This window comes from Lynx rufus, unplaced genomic scaffold (genome assembly GCF_022079265.1).
Source record: "Lynx rufus isolate CCGP_SWC_20201006 ecotype Redwood Valley unplaced genomic scaffold, mLynRuf1.p SCAF_4, whole genome shotgun sequence".
Lineage (NCBI taxonomy): Eukaryota > Metazoa > Chordata > Mammalia > Carnivora > Felidae > Lynx > Lynx rufus.
In genome coordinates, this window is record NW_025814856.1 from 155,435,689 (window position 1) to 155,447,862 (window position 12,174).

The 12,174-nt window shown below is 39.7% G+C and overlaps 1 protein-coding gene across 1 annotated transcript in view; it reads right to left on the reverse strand.

The window, feature by feature from the left end:
• Positions 1-869: 869 nt before the first annotated feature.
• Positions 870-12,174, reverse strand: part of KDM7A (lysine demethylase 7A) — an 82,589-nt gene continuing 71,284 nt past the window's right edge. The window contains exons 18-20 of the mRNA XM_047095729.1: positions 11,300-11,385; positions 8,231-8,504; positions 870-7,581 (exon numbers count right to left, since the gene is read on the reverse strand). Of these exons, the coding sequence (XP_046951685.1) occupies positions 7,487-7,581; positions 8,231-8,504; positions 11,300-11,385 (455 nt within the window). The 3' untranslated portion in view covers positions 870-7,486. The remainder of the gene's footprint in view (positions 7,582-8,230; positions 8,505-11,299; positions 11,386-12,174) is intronic.

Below are 12,174 nucleotides of genomic sequence, written 5' to 3' on the forward strand. Positions count from 1 at the left end.
TTCGTTCAGATTTAGGTCTCAATCGGCTGGACCAGAGCAGGCCGGTTTAGAAGAAAGAGGAGGCATAAAGGTGCTTTGGGTAACACTCCCGTAACAGCTGCTGAGGTGGGCTAAGTGTGCGTGCTCTGGAACAGCGACTCTCTTGCAGGTATTACGTACAGGAAGGGCACAGGCCTCTGTTATCTCTGTAGCCTTGGCTCCTGTGACCTGCACTCGGGGTCCTCCTCCTGAGCAGACTCAGCCACTGTCTGCCCCCTTCCCGGGCCCCTCTTCTGCCCTGAAGTGCTGCCCCCACCCCGTACTCCTTCTTCCTCTAGGTCCACGGCTCCTTTCTCACGGTGCCGCATATCCTCCCAGACGGGGCCATCAGATCCCGCAAAAGCACCACGTCTGAAAGGGAACCCGTCTTTCTCCCTGAACTAGCGCTCCCACCCCACCTTCCCTGAGGCAGCTGGTCACCGAGGCACCTCTTTTCTCCCCCACCTTTCACATAGACCATAGAGCTCCCTGACGACCGGGGCTGTTCCGTTCGCTCCTGTAGCACCGGCACTAGAACAGCACCCGGTATACCGCACGTGCTCAAGAAATCTCTGTGGGGTGACCGGGCTGGGGACCATGAGTGCTCTTAAATGTCCGTCAGGAAACACCCCCATCCGTGGCCACAACACAGCAGCATCTTGCCAATTAGCCTTTGTTGTTCTTTCCCCTCTTTCAGCAACTGCTTCCCCAGAGATACATCTAATAAAAGAATAGGACACATTACTCTTCACATTTAAATCTTCGGAAACAGTAAGAAGCGGAAGTGTGACACAGCTTTTCACATTCTCCAATCTCCTATGAGTCAATAAACAGAAAAAGGGAGCAGCAAGTCAGATTTGGATATAGAATTCAGGTTTTTTTTCTTTCAAAGACACATTTTATACAACTTTCAACATTTATACTTTCAAACAAAATGAGCAAAAAATACACCGAGTGCTAAAAAAATCAAAACAGAAGTAATACAATTTTAATTTCAATATTTTAAAATACAGAAATTGGAAAGTAAGAATACTAAATACAACTTTAAACAAGTCACTTGTCCTCCCCTAGAATAACCAATGTAAGCTACTTGAAGACTTACAAAGTGAAAACAGAAACAAAATAAATACTGTACACTTTCCCCGCCTGCAGGCAAAAGATGGGAAATACTGTTACGAATCCAAAAAAAATGCTCTTAAAGCTTCCGCATCCCATTTCCCAGCCACACCCCACTCTGTTGTCACACCGTGTGCTTCTGTATTCAAAGGACACACATGTGCACACATACCGACTGCCTATACAAACAGACAAGACACTACTCCGCAGACACCCCAAACAAGAAAGGGTGACAGTCACCTTGGACCATGGGCATAAAAATCAGTTAAGGAAAGTCAGTCAGGCTAGCAAAACGTTACTACAAAACTAGTAAATACCATAGCCAACAACTGTCCCCTTTTCAAATTTCACAGATTTAAAACCCCTATTACCAATACTACCCCCGCATCACCACCCTCTACACCCCACCCACCCCCCCAAAAAAAACCTGCTGAAGCACTGGCAAAGTTAGACATTTCACAGTAAATGTGAAAATTCATATTATATAATCTCTTAGAATGAACCTTTTCACCCTCTTTCCACAGCATGAAACTGTTATGGCTTAATTTATATTAAAAGTAGAAAAGTCTTGTCGGAAGGAAATAGTCTGCAAGGGTGCACCGTGCTCCCTGATCAGCGCTATTTCACACCTAACAACTGCATGAATCGCTTTTGCAGTCAGAAGCTGTTTTTGAGAAAACTGAGGTTATTATAGCTTTTGATTCAGTCTAACCATATATGTAAGGCCCTTAGTTTGGTTTAGGTTTCTTTTGCAAGATAAAATAACCTTGGGGTTCACTTAGCAAGTTACACCTCAGGTCCCTGACTATAGTGTGGAAGTTATATGTATGCTTTGTAAAAATAAAAGGTTACTTATGAATCTTAGAGGGAAGAAATGATTCTAGGCAAGGAATCAACTCCTCATTATAGATCGCACTCAATGCTGGTAACTGTCACCAACCAAAATCCACCAAAGAAACGTAAGAAGAGTATGTCTGGGTTATTTTATTCCTGCAAAGTACTATATATTCCAGCACTTATGACCATTGTTTTGGTGAAAAATCTTGGGGACAAAGAGCTGACATCTTGAAAAGGAAATGGCCAAAATAAAACTGGGTGGAGGCAAGGTTTATCTTTATGATTAGGTTCCATTTAGGACTGATTTCCAAAATAAAAGTGGATTCAGAATGTCACAGGTCTTGCATAGGTTTATAAACTACTTGGAGGTCAAGGGCTACGTGGTAGCCAGGGTTTATTAGTGAAATAGTGCAGAGCAGATAAACTTGGAAGATTCACTGTATGCAGTTTCAAAAAGGTTTTAACAAAAAACTTAATTTTCCACTTGATAAGACAAAGCTTTAGGACACTAGAAAGGGCACCAAGGGTGAGTGGGAGAGTCTATGGGGTAGAATGCAGGCAAATGAGTATCATATTCCCCTACCCATTATAAAGGGAAAAAATACTATAAAAGAATAAAACCACAGTCATGATAAGCTGATTGCTTTGGAAACAGGCATTTGCTTCTTAGCGACCTTACTTCTAAAATTTTGTTTCTGTAAGGGGATCAAATATTTGACTTATGGCAGGAAGCTCACTGAAAAACAAATGAAAATATGAAAAGGGTTTTTAGTAAGGCTACAGTATTAAAATTACATTACGTTTGTTCATCAGCAACGTAGTAAGCATATTATTTCTTTCCCTTTCCACATGACTTCTAGTAAGCTTATCATCGTCATCCACCACAGGAGGAGCAGAGGCTGCACAAGGTCACACAACAGGGGCTGCTTCAGGAAGCGAGGGACCTGAGGTCTAGGATCCACTGTGACCCCAGGCGAATCACTGCCCTCCTGGCTTTCATTGGTCTCCTTTATTTACTGGCAACACTCTTTTCCTAAGCTAACGATCTGAAGCTCAGCCTTCTCAAGATTGCTTTAGGTGAAGGTCTGGGACATCCAAAAATGACTGCCGATTTTTAGCAGGGAGGGAGCAATTAGCTTAATATTTAATGGGGGAGGGAGAAGGGGAAGGAATTTTTGAAAAATGTTCAGATTTACATTATTAAGCCCTCATTTCTTAACATGAAATTGTAAAATGTTTACATACTGTAGTAGTTACTCCTGGTATCGCTTCTCGGCCTTTTGGCTAAGATCAAGTGTAGTTACTCCTGGCAGTAGTAAAGTGGGCCGTACAATTACTCATCCACTCTTTGGGGACTAGCCCTATCACTACAGACAGCACCTCTTGAAAAGAGCAGAAGGAATCTTCTCCTCTGAAGATGTCCAGTCAAGTCTCCTTTCCCACTACAGTGTGTTCTCTCTCTACCCAGCAAGCTTTTCGTGGCCAACTGCGAGCTGGCTTTGTTGGTTCCCATCTTTTGACCATCTTATATTTTTTCCCCGGCTCCTTGGGTAGCTGCTAAACCATTTTCATTCCATGACTTATTTTACCTTTATCTAGTACCTGAAGAGTCTGTGGAGCAGCACTGACCTAATTCCTCTTTGAGCAAAACCTCAAACCACCTTTGAGTTCCTTTAAACCATCATAACAGCTACTTGTTGTTATCCATAAACCCTTATCCATAAACTAGCTCATTTCTTTTTCTTCCACTTCAAGCACTAATTCTGATTTTAACTCAATGCCTTGTTAGAGATGCTTCTGATTTTTTAGGTACCATGCTCCGGGCATGTATTGTATGTGAAACAAAATTTATGAGTAATAGTTTTCACTTAAAAATGCATAGAGATGTGCACTGTCAGTTGTAACTTAAATAATGATAAGTTCTCGGTAAGTATGACGTGTTAATAATTAAGGAATGTTTTTCTATGTTTTTCCTAACCACATTTTTGTCTATACTTACAAATGAGAAAACCAAGACTCTGACTTATTCCCGGACACACAGCTGATGCATAAACAGTAGAACTTGGGACAAAAACCCAGGTTCGTGCTCCCTTCCATGTTACACCACACCCCTCTACCACCAACATTAAATTATTAACTTCTGAAATATTTCTTAAATTTTAAAAATTAAAAAAAAAAAACCTTCCACTTCTTTGAAACTATTAAAGTTATGTTTGTTTGTTTGTTTTTTTTTAAATACACGGGCCCTCTTTTGCATAAGTTTGCTTAGAAATGAAACTAATACTGCTTATTTCTTGGAGAAGATACCTTCAAGAGCAGAGACCACAACTTCAACTTTAAATTCCCCCACAGGACTAAGTAGTGCTGGGCACACAGGTGTTTCGTAAATACCTGCTGCTAGTATATGAGTCAATACAGTAGAGTTCATTTAAAAGGCAATAATTAGGATTATTAAAAAAACAGAACAGTCTTCAAGCTAAGTATTTAAGTTGTGATAAAGATGGGCTTGTTTTCTCTGAGTTTACAAGACGATTTCAGTCAGAATTTTTAACTCTGTATGCTTAAAACTTAACTGATGCTTACGAAGTTCAGTGTATTTCTAGGACGCCAAACTACTATCAACTGCCAGCTTTGTATTATTTACATCGTTAATCAACCCTGGAAAGCATGTTGTGCGACATTATGAGTTACAGTACAGGGGGTCCCAGGTTAACAGAAGTCACTTATTTGAATCAATACAGAAAAACCATGATCTACTAGTACCATTAAAATCACATATGTTAAGTCGCAATTGTTTTTACCTATTTATTTGCATATGATCAGCTAAATGCCACCACTGTTGTCTCCTTGTCTATGCTGCAGTGTCCGTGTGGTAGTATGGTTTATAAAGGAGACAGAGGAAAACATGAAAGGTTGTCTATCACAGCGGAGTCCAGACCCTGGCTGCAGTCATCTCAAAGTTCAGTCATTTCCATGAGATGAAAGGATGCATCACAGCCAGTAACTTTAGAAGACCTTTGACTAGGAGACTCACTGGGCCAGTAGGCTGAATTTTCACCAATTCAGAGAAAGATACATGAATTCTGTTTCAGTGGTTATATTATACTACCGAAAGCTGTTTTTTGGTTTTTTTAACTTAGCCCGTTAATGGGCTAAATGTGCCAAAAATGAATCCACAGTACCTTCACTTAATACTTTTACATACTGGCTACTTAAAATTAGTATTTATTGGCCTAAGTACACAGGGTGGACACTGCTCCCCACTTTAATTCATAAAAATAAATCGATTTTCATTTTTATAGCTAAAGAAAAGAGGTCAGGTAATTAAAAACACTTAGAGCTAAGAAAAATGTAAAGAAAGCGAACCCAGATCATGATGTAGCCGGAAGAAGAAATTATAATTCTTATTTCTTAAACCCAAACAAAATCATGGGAACTCTAACACTAAAACGGTGTCTGCAGAAAACCAAAACGTCACAATAATACATCGGGAGGTAGGAGAATCAGTCAAACCCCAACTTTTGACAACTTGAGATCCAATGACCAAACAAATGACTGATTATACCCATCTCCTTAACTAGTTTTGGCATAGTGTAGACAGAGTTTAAGTAGGCCATTTATAGACATTTAGTATTTCCATACCAATTCTTTTTCCTGACACCCAGTTAAGACCCAGACTTTGGTCCAGTCGCTTGGACCAGAAAGGCTAATTCATAAGCTATTTTATATTTATTCCATGAAATACTGGAATAGAGACAGAGTAAGAAATATTTCTCTTTGAAAATACACATTTGAATACAACCATGAAAGATGATGGTATAGGTTTTTTTCTTAGCTCTTCAAGTGACACTTAATACAGAAGGGAATGTCCTGCTACCTTGCTGAGTAAAAAAGAGACAAATCCACAATATGGCCATATTTCTTCTCCATAAAAATAAATTTTATCTTATTTGCCTATATTTTCTTTGTAGAAACTTGTAAAATGTTCTATTGTCAGAATTGGGAATATCTCCGCCCCACCCCCAGAAATCACTTATTTTTATGCCATGGGGGAGAAAAGGGAAAATATAAGCTATTAGAGCAACTGAAAACTGGCATTTAGTAAGAACTGTGCATAAAGGAGATAAACGATTCCTTAAAGCTCGACCAGATACTTAATCTCAATATGCACTGGTTAAGTTAGGACATATGGAAGAAACTGCAAGAAGCACCATTTTACTCCAGATCCGTATCTTAAATAATTCCTTAGAAAGTTAAGAAATAAGAAACTAGACACACATACACCCAAAAGATCTACTCCAACATGCTTGCTTCTATACAACTTAATATAGTATAGTCCTATTATATTACGGCTTATTATGCAGATTTGAATATACTAAGTCAAACCATATCTCATATTTTCCAACAAGTTAGATACACACAGAATAAAAGCGTCATAAAATATAACCTCTGTGGCAGGTGCTCGTCCTGCCCTCCAACACCAGCAGTATGAAGAAGGCCCTCTGTAGTTACAAATGTATTTGAAAAACTATAAACATGACAATTTAACCAAACTTATGATCCTTTCCCCAAAGGTAGGAAAAAGATATTAAAGCTGTTCTCTTTGGGACCCAGATATCATCAGCAAAAATGAAAATGCAAGAAGCCTATTTATATATAATTAGAAGAAAACTGCAATGTCAAACGAAATGCGAAATGTGGGATCTTTTATGTAATTCTTACACGTTGGCTACGAAAGTGTTTCCCTGCAAAGAGAAGAGTCTTGTGTCGTCACAAAATGATGGGGAGTGCAGAGGGAAGGTGGGATGTAAGGTAATCGACCTGGATAACAGTATGCACCTTGGATGTTAGCAAAAGCGAAGCTAATAGCTTATAAAAAACACATGAAATATATAAAATAAAATGATTTTCATATACATCTTAATTTAAAATAATTAATGCATCAAATCCCTGTTTAAGACTTTAACCTGAATATCAAATTTAAGAGTCCAGACTAGTTACTGTTACTGTGGCTCCTCCCCACATGTAACATACACACTATCAAAAATAATTTAAAAACTTTCACATTCTTAAATCTAAATTAGTGAGATATTTCTCCAGAAATCTTCCAAATAAATAGCTTTAAAAAAGAAAGAATTTAAAAGCTGTTAACTTTAAAAAAAAAAATCTGTTAAATAAATTATTGATAATTCTTTACCTTACTACTGAAAATAAATCAAGACACTACCAACAACAAAATGAAATTCAAGCCCTGACAAGAGACCTTTCCCAGTTCAAGGTCTCTTTTTAAGGTTCTACCCTCCTTCTTCCTCTCCCCCACCAGGTCCAAAACGGTTATTGCTGAGTGGGTGTGGCACAGTGAAAATGCAGCATCAGGTTCATTTTGTTCTTCAGGCAGTGTTCTCTACTGTACATGCAAACCGCGTCAGGCGAGGGCCCGGCCGGAGCTCCAGGCTCCCGCGCCCCCGAAACCAGTCTGTCTCCAAAGGGAAGAGTGGCCACAGCAGCAGCCCCGTCACACAAAGAAACGGGCGTGGCCATTTCTGTTCAACTTAAGGATCTTCCCAAGACGTTGCTTGGCTGTTGCCATTCCTTTTTTCGGACGTTTACCTATAAAACACCAACGACAGTGTAAATCACAATGAAAGTCATTCTCGACAGACAGCACTTGGAGGACCTAAAGGGAGAGCTGTACGGAAAGCAAGGCTTTTAGGTGTTCCGATCGGGCAAAGTCACGCTCCTGGAATCCTGTTGCTTCAAACTTCCACCTCAGCACTTGAGAGATACAGGCCAACCTCCTTCACAGGACTTACCAGGCCATCCGCCCCTCAGTCTGATCCCTGCCGATCTCTTGAGCATGAGCTCTAACCGGATTCCTGCGTCATCCAGTGCTTCAGTGACAAAACGGTGGGTCCCTAAATACCCGCCCCGTACTGTTTCTCACCTTTGAGAAACATCCCATCTCCTTCACCCTCACTGTGGTCCACCCTGTCACTTCCCCAACCCTGCCTGGCTAACCCCTTAACCTCCCTTTTCGGGATCCACCTCCTCTTCCAGAAAGCCACTCCCAATCCTCACGGCTGACCTAGGTATCCTTCTGTTCCCACGGGCATCTCTGTTCGCACAACAACCTCTGCAAGCTGCCATCACCGCGCCATCCCTCAGGCATCAGGCTGTCAGCAGCTGCAGGGCAAACCACTATACGAGGCCATCGAAACTGCCAGCAGCACCGCCACACACAAAATTACACTCAGCCTACCTTTTGTTGCCTGGTTGCTGATAGGTGGTGGATTTGATGCAGGTCTCTTGGTGGGGTGAAGGGGCACTGAAAAGGAAGTTTCACCAACTGGCCTTTCTGGGCTTATACTGCCATTATTTATCTGGCACGCCCCTGAAATCAAGCTTGAATTCTGCGTATACTTTCCATTTTGAGGGCTTGAGCCACTGCTGTCCACAGAATTTCTACTTTGTACCTTCTGAATGATTTCGGATGAACCTTCCTTTTTGATGCATTTCTGGCCTCTACTAAGATCCTAAAAAAGGAAGGAAATAAGGCCGGATTTTTAGAGTCCTTTAAGATAAGTGAGGTATTTACCCTCTCTATTCAATAGCAAGTCAAGAGAGAGAAGAAATAGACTACTGAACTGCGGTTTTTGTAAAATGTGGCAGCCACAGAAGACCACCCCTTCAGGACGGCCATGTCACTCCAAAACCGAACAGCACGAAGGGATTCAAGTATTGAAGTTTGCACAGTAACTTAAGTCCAAAAGAAAACTTTTTTATTTACGTATTTATATATACACACATATATAGTTTTATTTACATAATTTATAATTTATATATACATAGTTTATATTTTTTAAATGTTTATTCATTTTTGAGAGAGAGAGAGAGAGAGTGCGCGAGCACGCATGAGTAGGGGAGGAAGGCAGGGTGGGAAGGACTGAGGATAGGAAGCAGGCTCTGTGCTGACAGCAGTGATCCTGATGAGGGCTTCAAACTTCCCAACTGTGAGATCATGATCTGAGCTGAAGTCGGTCACTCAACCGACTGAGCCACCCAGGCACCCCACTTAGAATTTATGTATATAAATACCTCTTTCCCTAAATGTATATATTTGTATAAGTACATATAATACATAAAGTATATTATACTGCAACATGGCACTGTGCGTGTGCCATGATATGACATGAAAGGAACATGGGAATGGGGTATGTAGACCTACCATTTCCTTAGCATAACACAGCTCCCATGTATGGTGTAATGCACTATCTTTTTTACAATCTAACCTCTGTTAAGTTTCATCTCCACTGTATTTAAGTTGTGTGCTAAGAAAAGCCCCTGGATGCTGAGCCCCAAGTCTGATTTTTCTCTAACAATTCTTCCTTCAGTCTCTTCAAGATCACTGAGTGAACCATTAGGAAAAACAAACAGTGCTACTGACTGGTAGGTCTTGAAACCAATGGAAAGGGTCATCACCAGAATTAAAAAAGGAAAGGAAAACACAAACTTGAAAAGAGCATACATCTGATGTGATGTTTCATGAAACCAGTTGTATATGTGTGTATGACATAAAATAAATTCCTGATTCCGTAATGGTCAAATAAGTTTTAAAAACAGCATTAAACATAGACTTGCTTTAAATTAGTCTTACAAATCTGCCTGAGGATGAGAAAACAATTGTTATGATTTGACATGCCTCTCTATAAAACCTCTCTAGCTTACAGGCAAAAGAAATCTGATATTTTCTAAGGCAATCTTGCTAATTATGTGCTTTACTTCTTTATTTTCAAAGACAACAATAAAAACAACAGCTAGATTCAGGGGCACCTGGGTAGCTCAGTTAGTTGAGAGTACAACTCTTGATTTTGGCTCAGGTCATGATCCCAGGGTCATGGAATCAAACCCCACACTGGGCTCTGTGCTGAGTGTGGAGCCTGCTTAAGATTCTCTTTCCTTCCCTCCCTCCCCCCTTCCCTCCCTCACATGCTCTCTCTTTAAAATTAAAAAAATATAGGGGCGCCTGGGTGGCGCAGTCGTTAAGCGTCCGACTTCAGCCAGGTCACGATCTCGCGGTCCGTGAGTTCGAGCCCCGCGTCAGGCTCTGGGCTGATGGCTCAGAGCCTGGAGCCTGTTTCCGATTCTGTGTCTCCCTCTCTCTCTGCCCCTCCCCCGTTCATGCTCTGTCTCTTTCTGTCCCAAAAATAAATAAACGTTGAAAAAAAAAAATTAAAAAAAAAATAAATAAAATAAAATTAAAAAAATATAAAAAACAAAAGATTCAAATAATAGCTTATTTTTAATATTGAATCCTATAATACTAACAAATTATAAATTTTATGACCAGTGAGGTACTATAAAATCATACACTGAATGAGTGAATTACTAATAGTTAAAGGGTTCCTTCCTTGACCTTTGATTCTGGAGCAAATTCTTCTATTAAAAGAACTTGTACTTACGAAACTTTGCCTTAAAAAAATAACTTGGCTATTTTTCTTATTGTAAAATCGATAGCTATTTAGAAAATGTGGATAAGCCAAATGAAGAAAATAAAAACCACACATAAACTCCACTGCTCAGAGTATGCTTGACGTTGGGAAGGTTAGGGGACTCAACTCTGCCACATGAGAATTTTGATTCTTCCTCTGTCATTTTCCAAGGTTTGCAGCAAAAGGTCATATCACTTTCCTTGTATGGTGCTACTGGTAAGGCTGTGGCTTTTCAAAAAGCTATTTTGGGTTCATTTTGTTTGGTATAAGCAATAATACACTGGGATCCCAAGACATCAAGTGTCTCTTCTCTTAGAGCAGGGGCTCCTAATCTGGAGTCAGTGGATGGTCTGGGGTAAGGATGGGACACAAACCGTGAGAAAATTCTATGCAAAAATCAGTATTTATGATGAACATTTTTCTGGAAAGAGAATCTATAACTGTCATCAAATTTCAAAGAAATTTACTATCTAAAAATGTTCAAGAAACACTGTCAGAGATTAAAAAGAGATCTTCATGGTACTTTTTTTCCCTTTCACTCTACCCAGACATAACTTAAAAGTGTTGGCTTCAGGAGTTTTTAACTTTCCTTATATCAACTATACTTTTCCAGATCACATTATATCCACATGGCTTGCATTAGCTGTTACATCGGAAACCCGTAAGGAGGAGAGCTGTTAAATGTGCATTTAACTGTAAATTATTTTTTTACCTTTACAGATCGAACGGTTGATTACTGGTTGCAGTAAAAAATAAAAAAAATAAAAAAAATAATAGAAAGCAAAAAGAGTTAATAACAATCTTCAATCTCCTTTTGATGTTTCAAGCCTGGCACATACCTGAAGATGAAATCTGGAAGTGGTATCCAACTGTTTTCTCCAGGAAGAACTCCTCAAGTCTTGATCTTCAGTCTTGACATGGTACCCTAAAGAGATGTTTTAATTAAATCATCTCCGTACAGACTTGATCGTAATGAACAAAATTCGCCTAATGTTTAAAAGTGAAAGTACATTTAGGTGGACATTTTATTAAAACAAAAAACAAAAATCAAAAACAGTATGTTAACCCTTTAGGTACTTATGCACATACTCTCACCACACTTGTTTCCCTCCCAAGAATAAAACAGCCACCAGCTCACAATCTAACACATTAAACCTTTCAATTCTCTCCAAGACTGTCTTTCTATGACAGGTTTTGTGCCAGATGCTGGAAGATCTAGAGTCAAATTCTAAGGCCATCTGTTGGAGATGAGAAACCAAATGCAACATACTCTAAAACTGGTATATTTTTCCATATAGAATAAAGGCATATGTTTGCCTGAATTCCGCAGTATTTTCCTAGAAGCCTTCTTTTCAAGGGACCAGAGAAATTACAAGGAGACACAATGGTGTGGACAGATAAACCCAGACCTGAATCTGAGTTTTTCCATTACCAATGCATCTTCAGGCAGGTTATCTCTAAACCTCAGTTTCCTCTTCTACAATAAGCCCAGATTTTGAGATCAGACAGTCCTGGGTTTAAATTCCAATACCAAAAAATAATAGCTATGTAAGTACTGTAAGTACAGGCAAGTTCACTTAGCTTTATTAAGTCTTCTTGCCTCCTCCTATAAAAGCGTTATTACATACACCAAAATGTTGTTTCAAGGACTAAATGAAATGGATGTCAAGTATCTGGCAGACAATTCACACAACTAGGTGGGAATGAACACAAT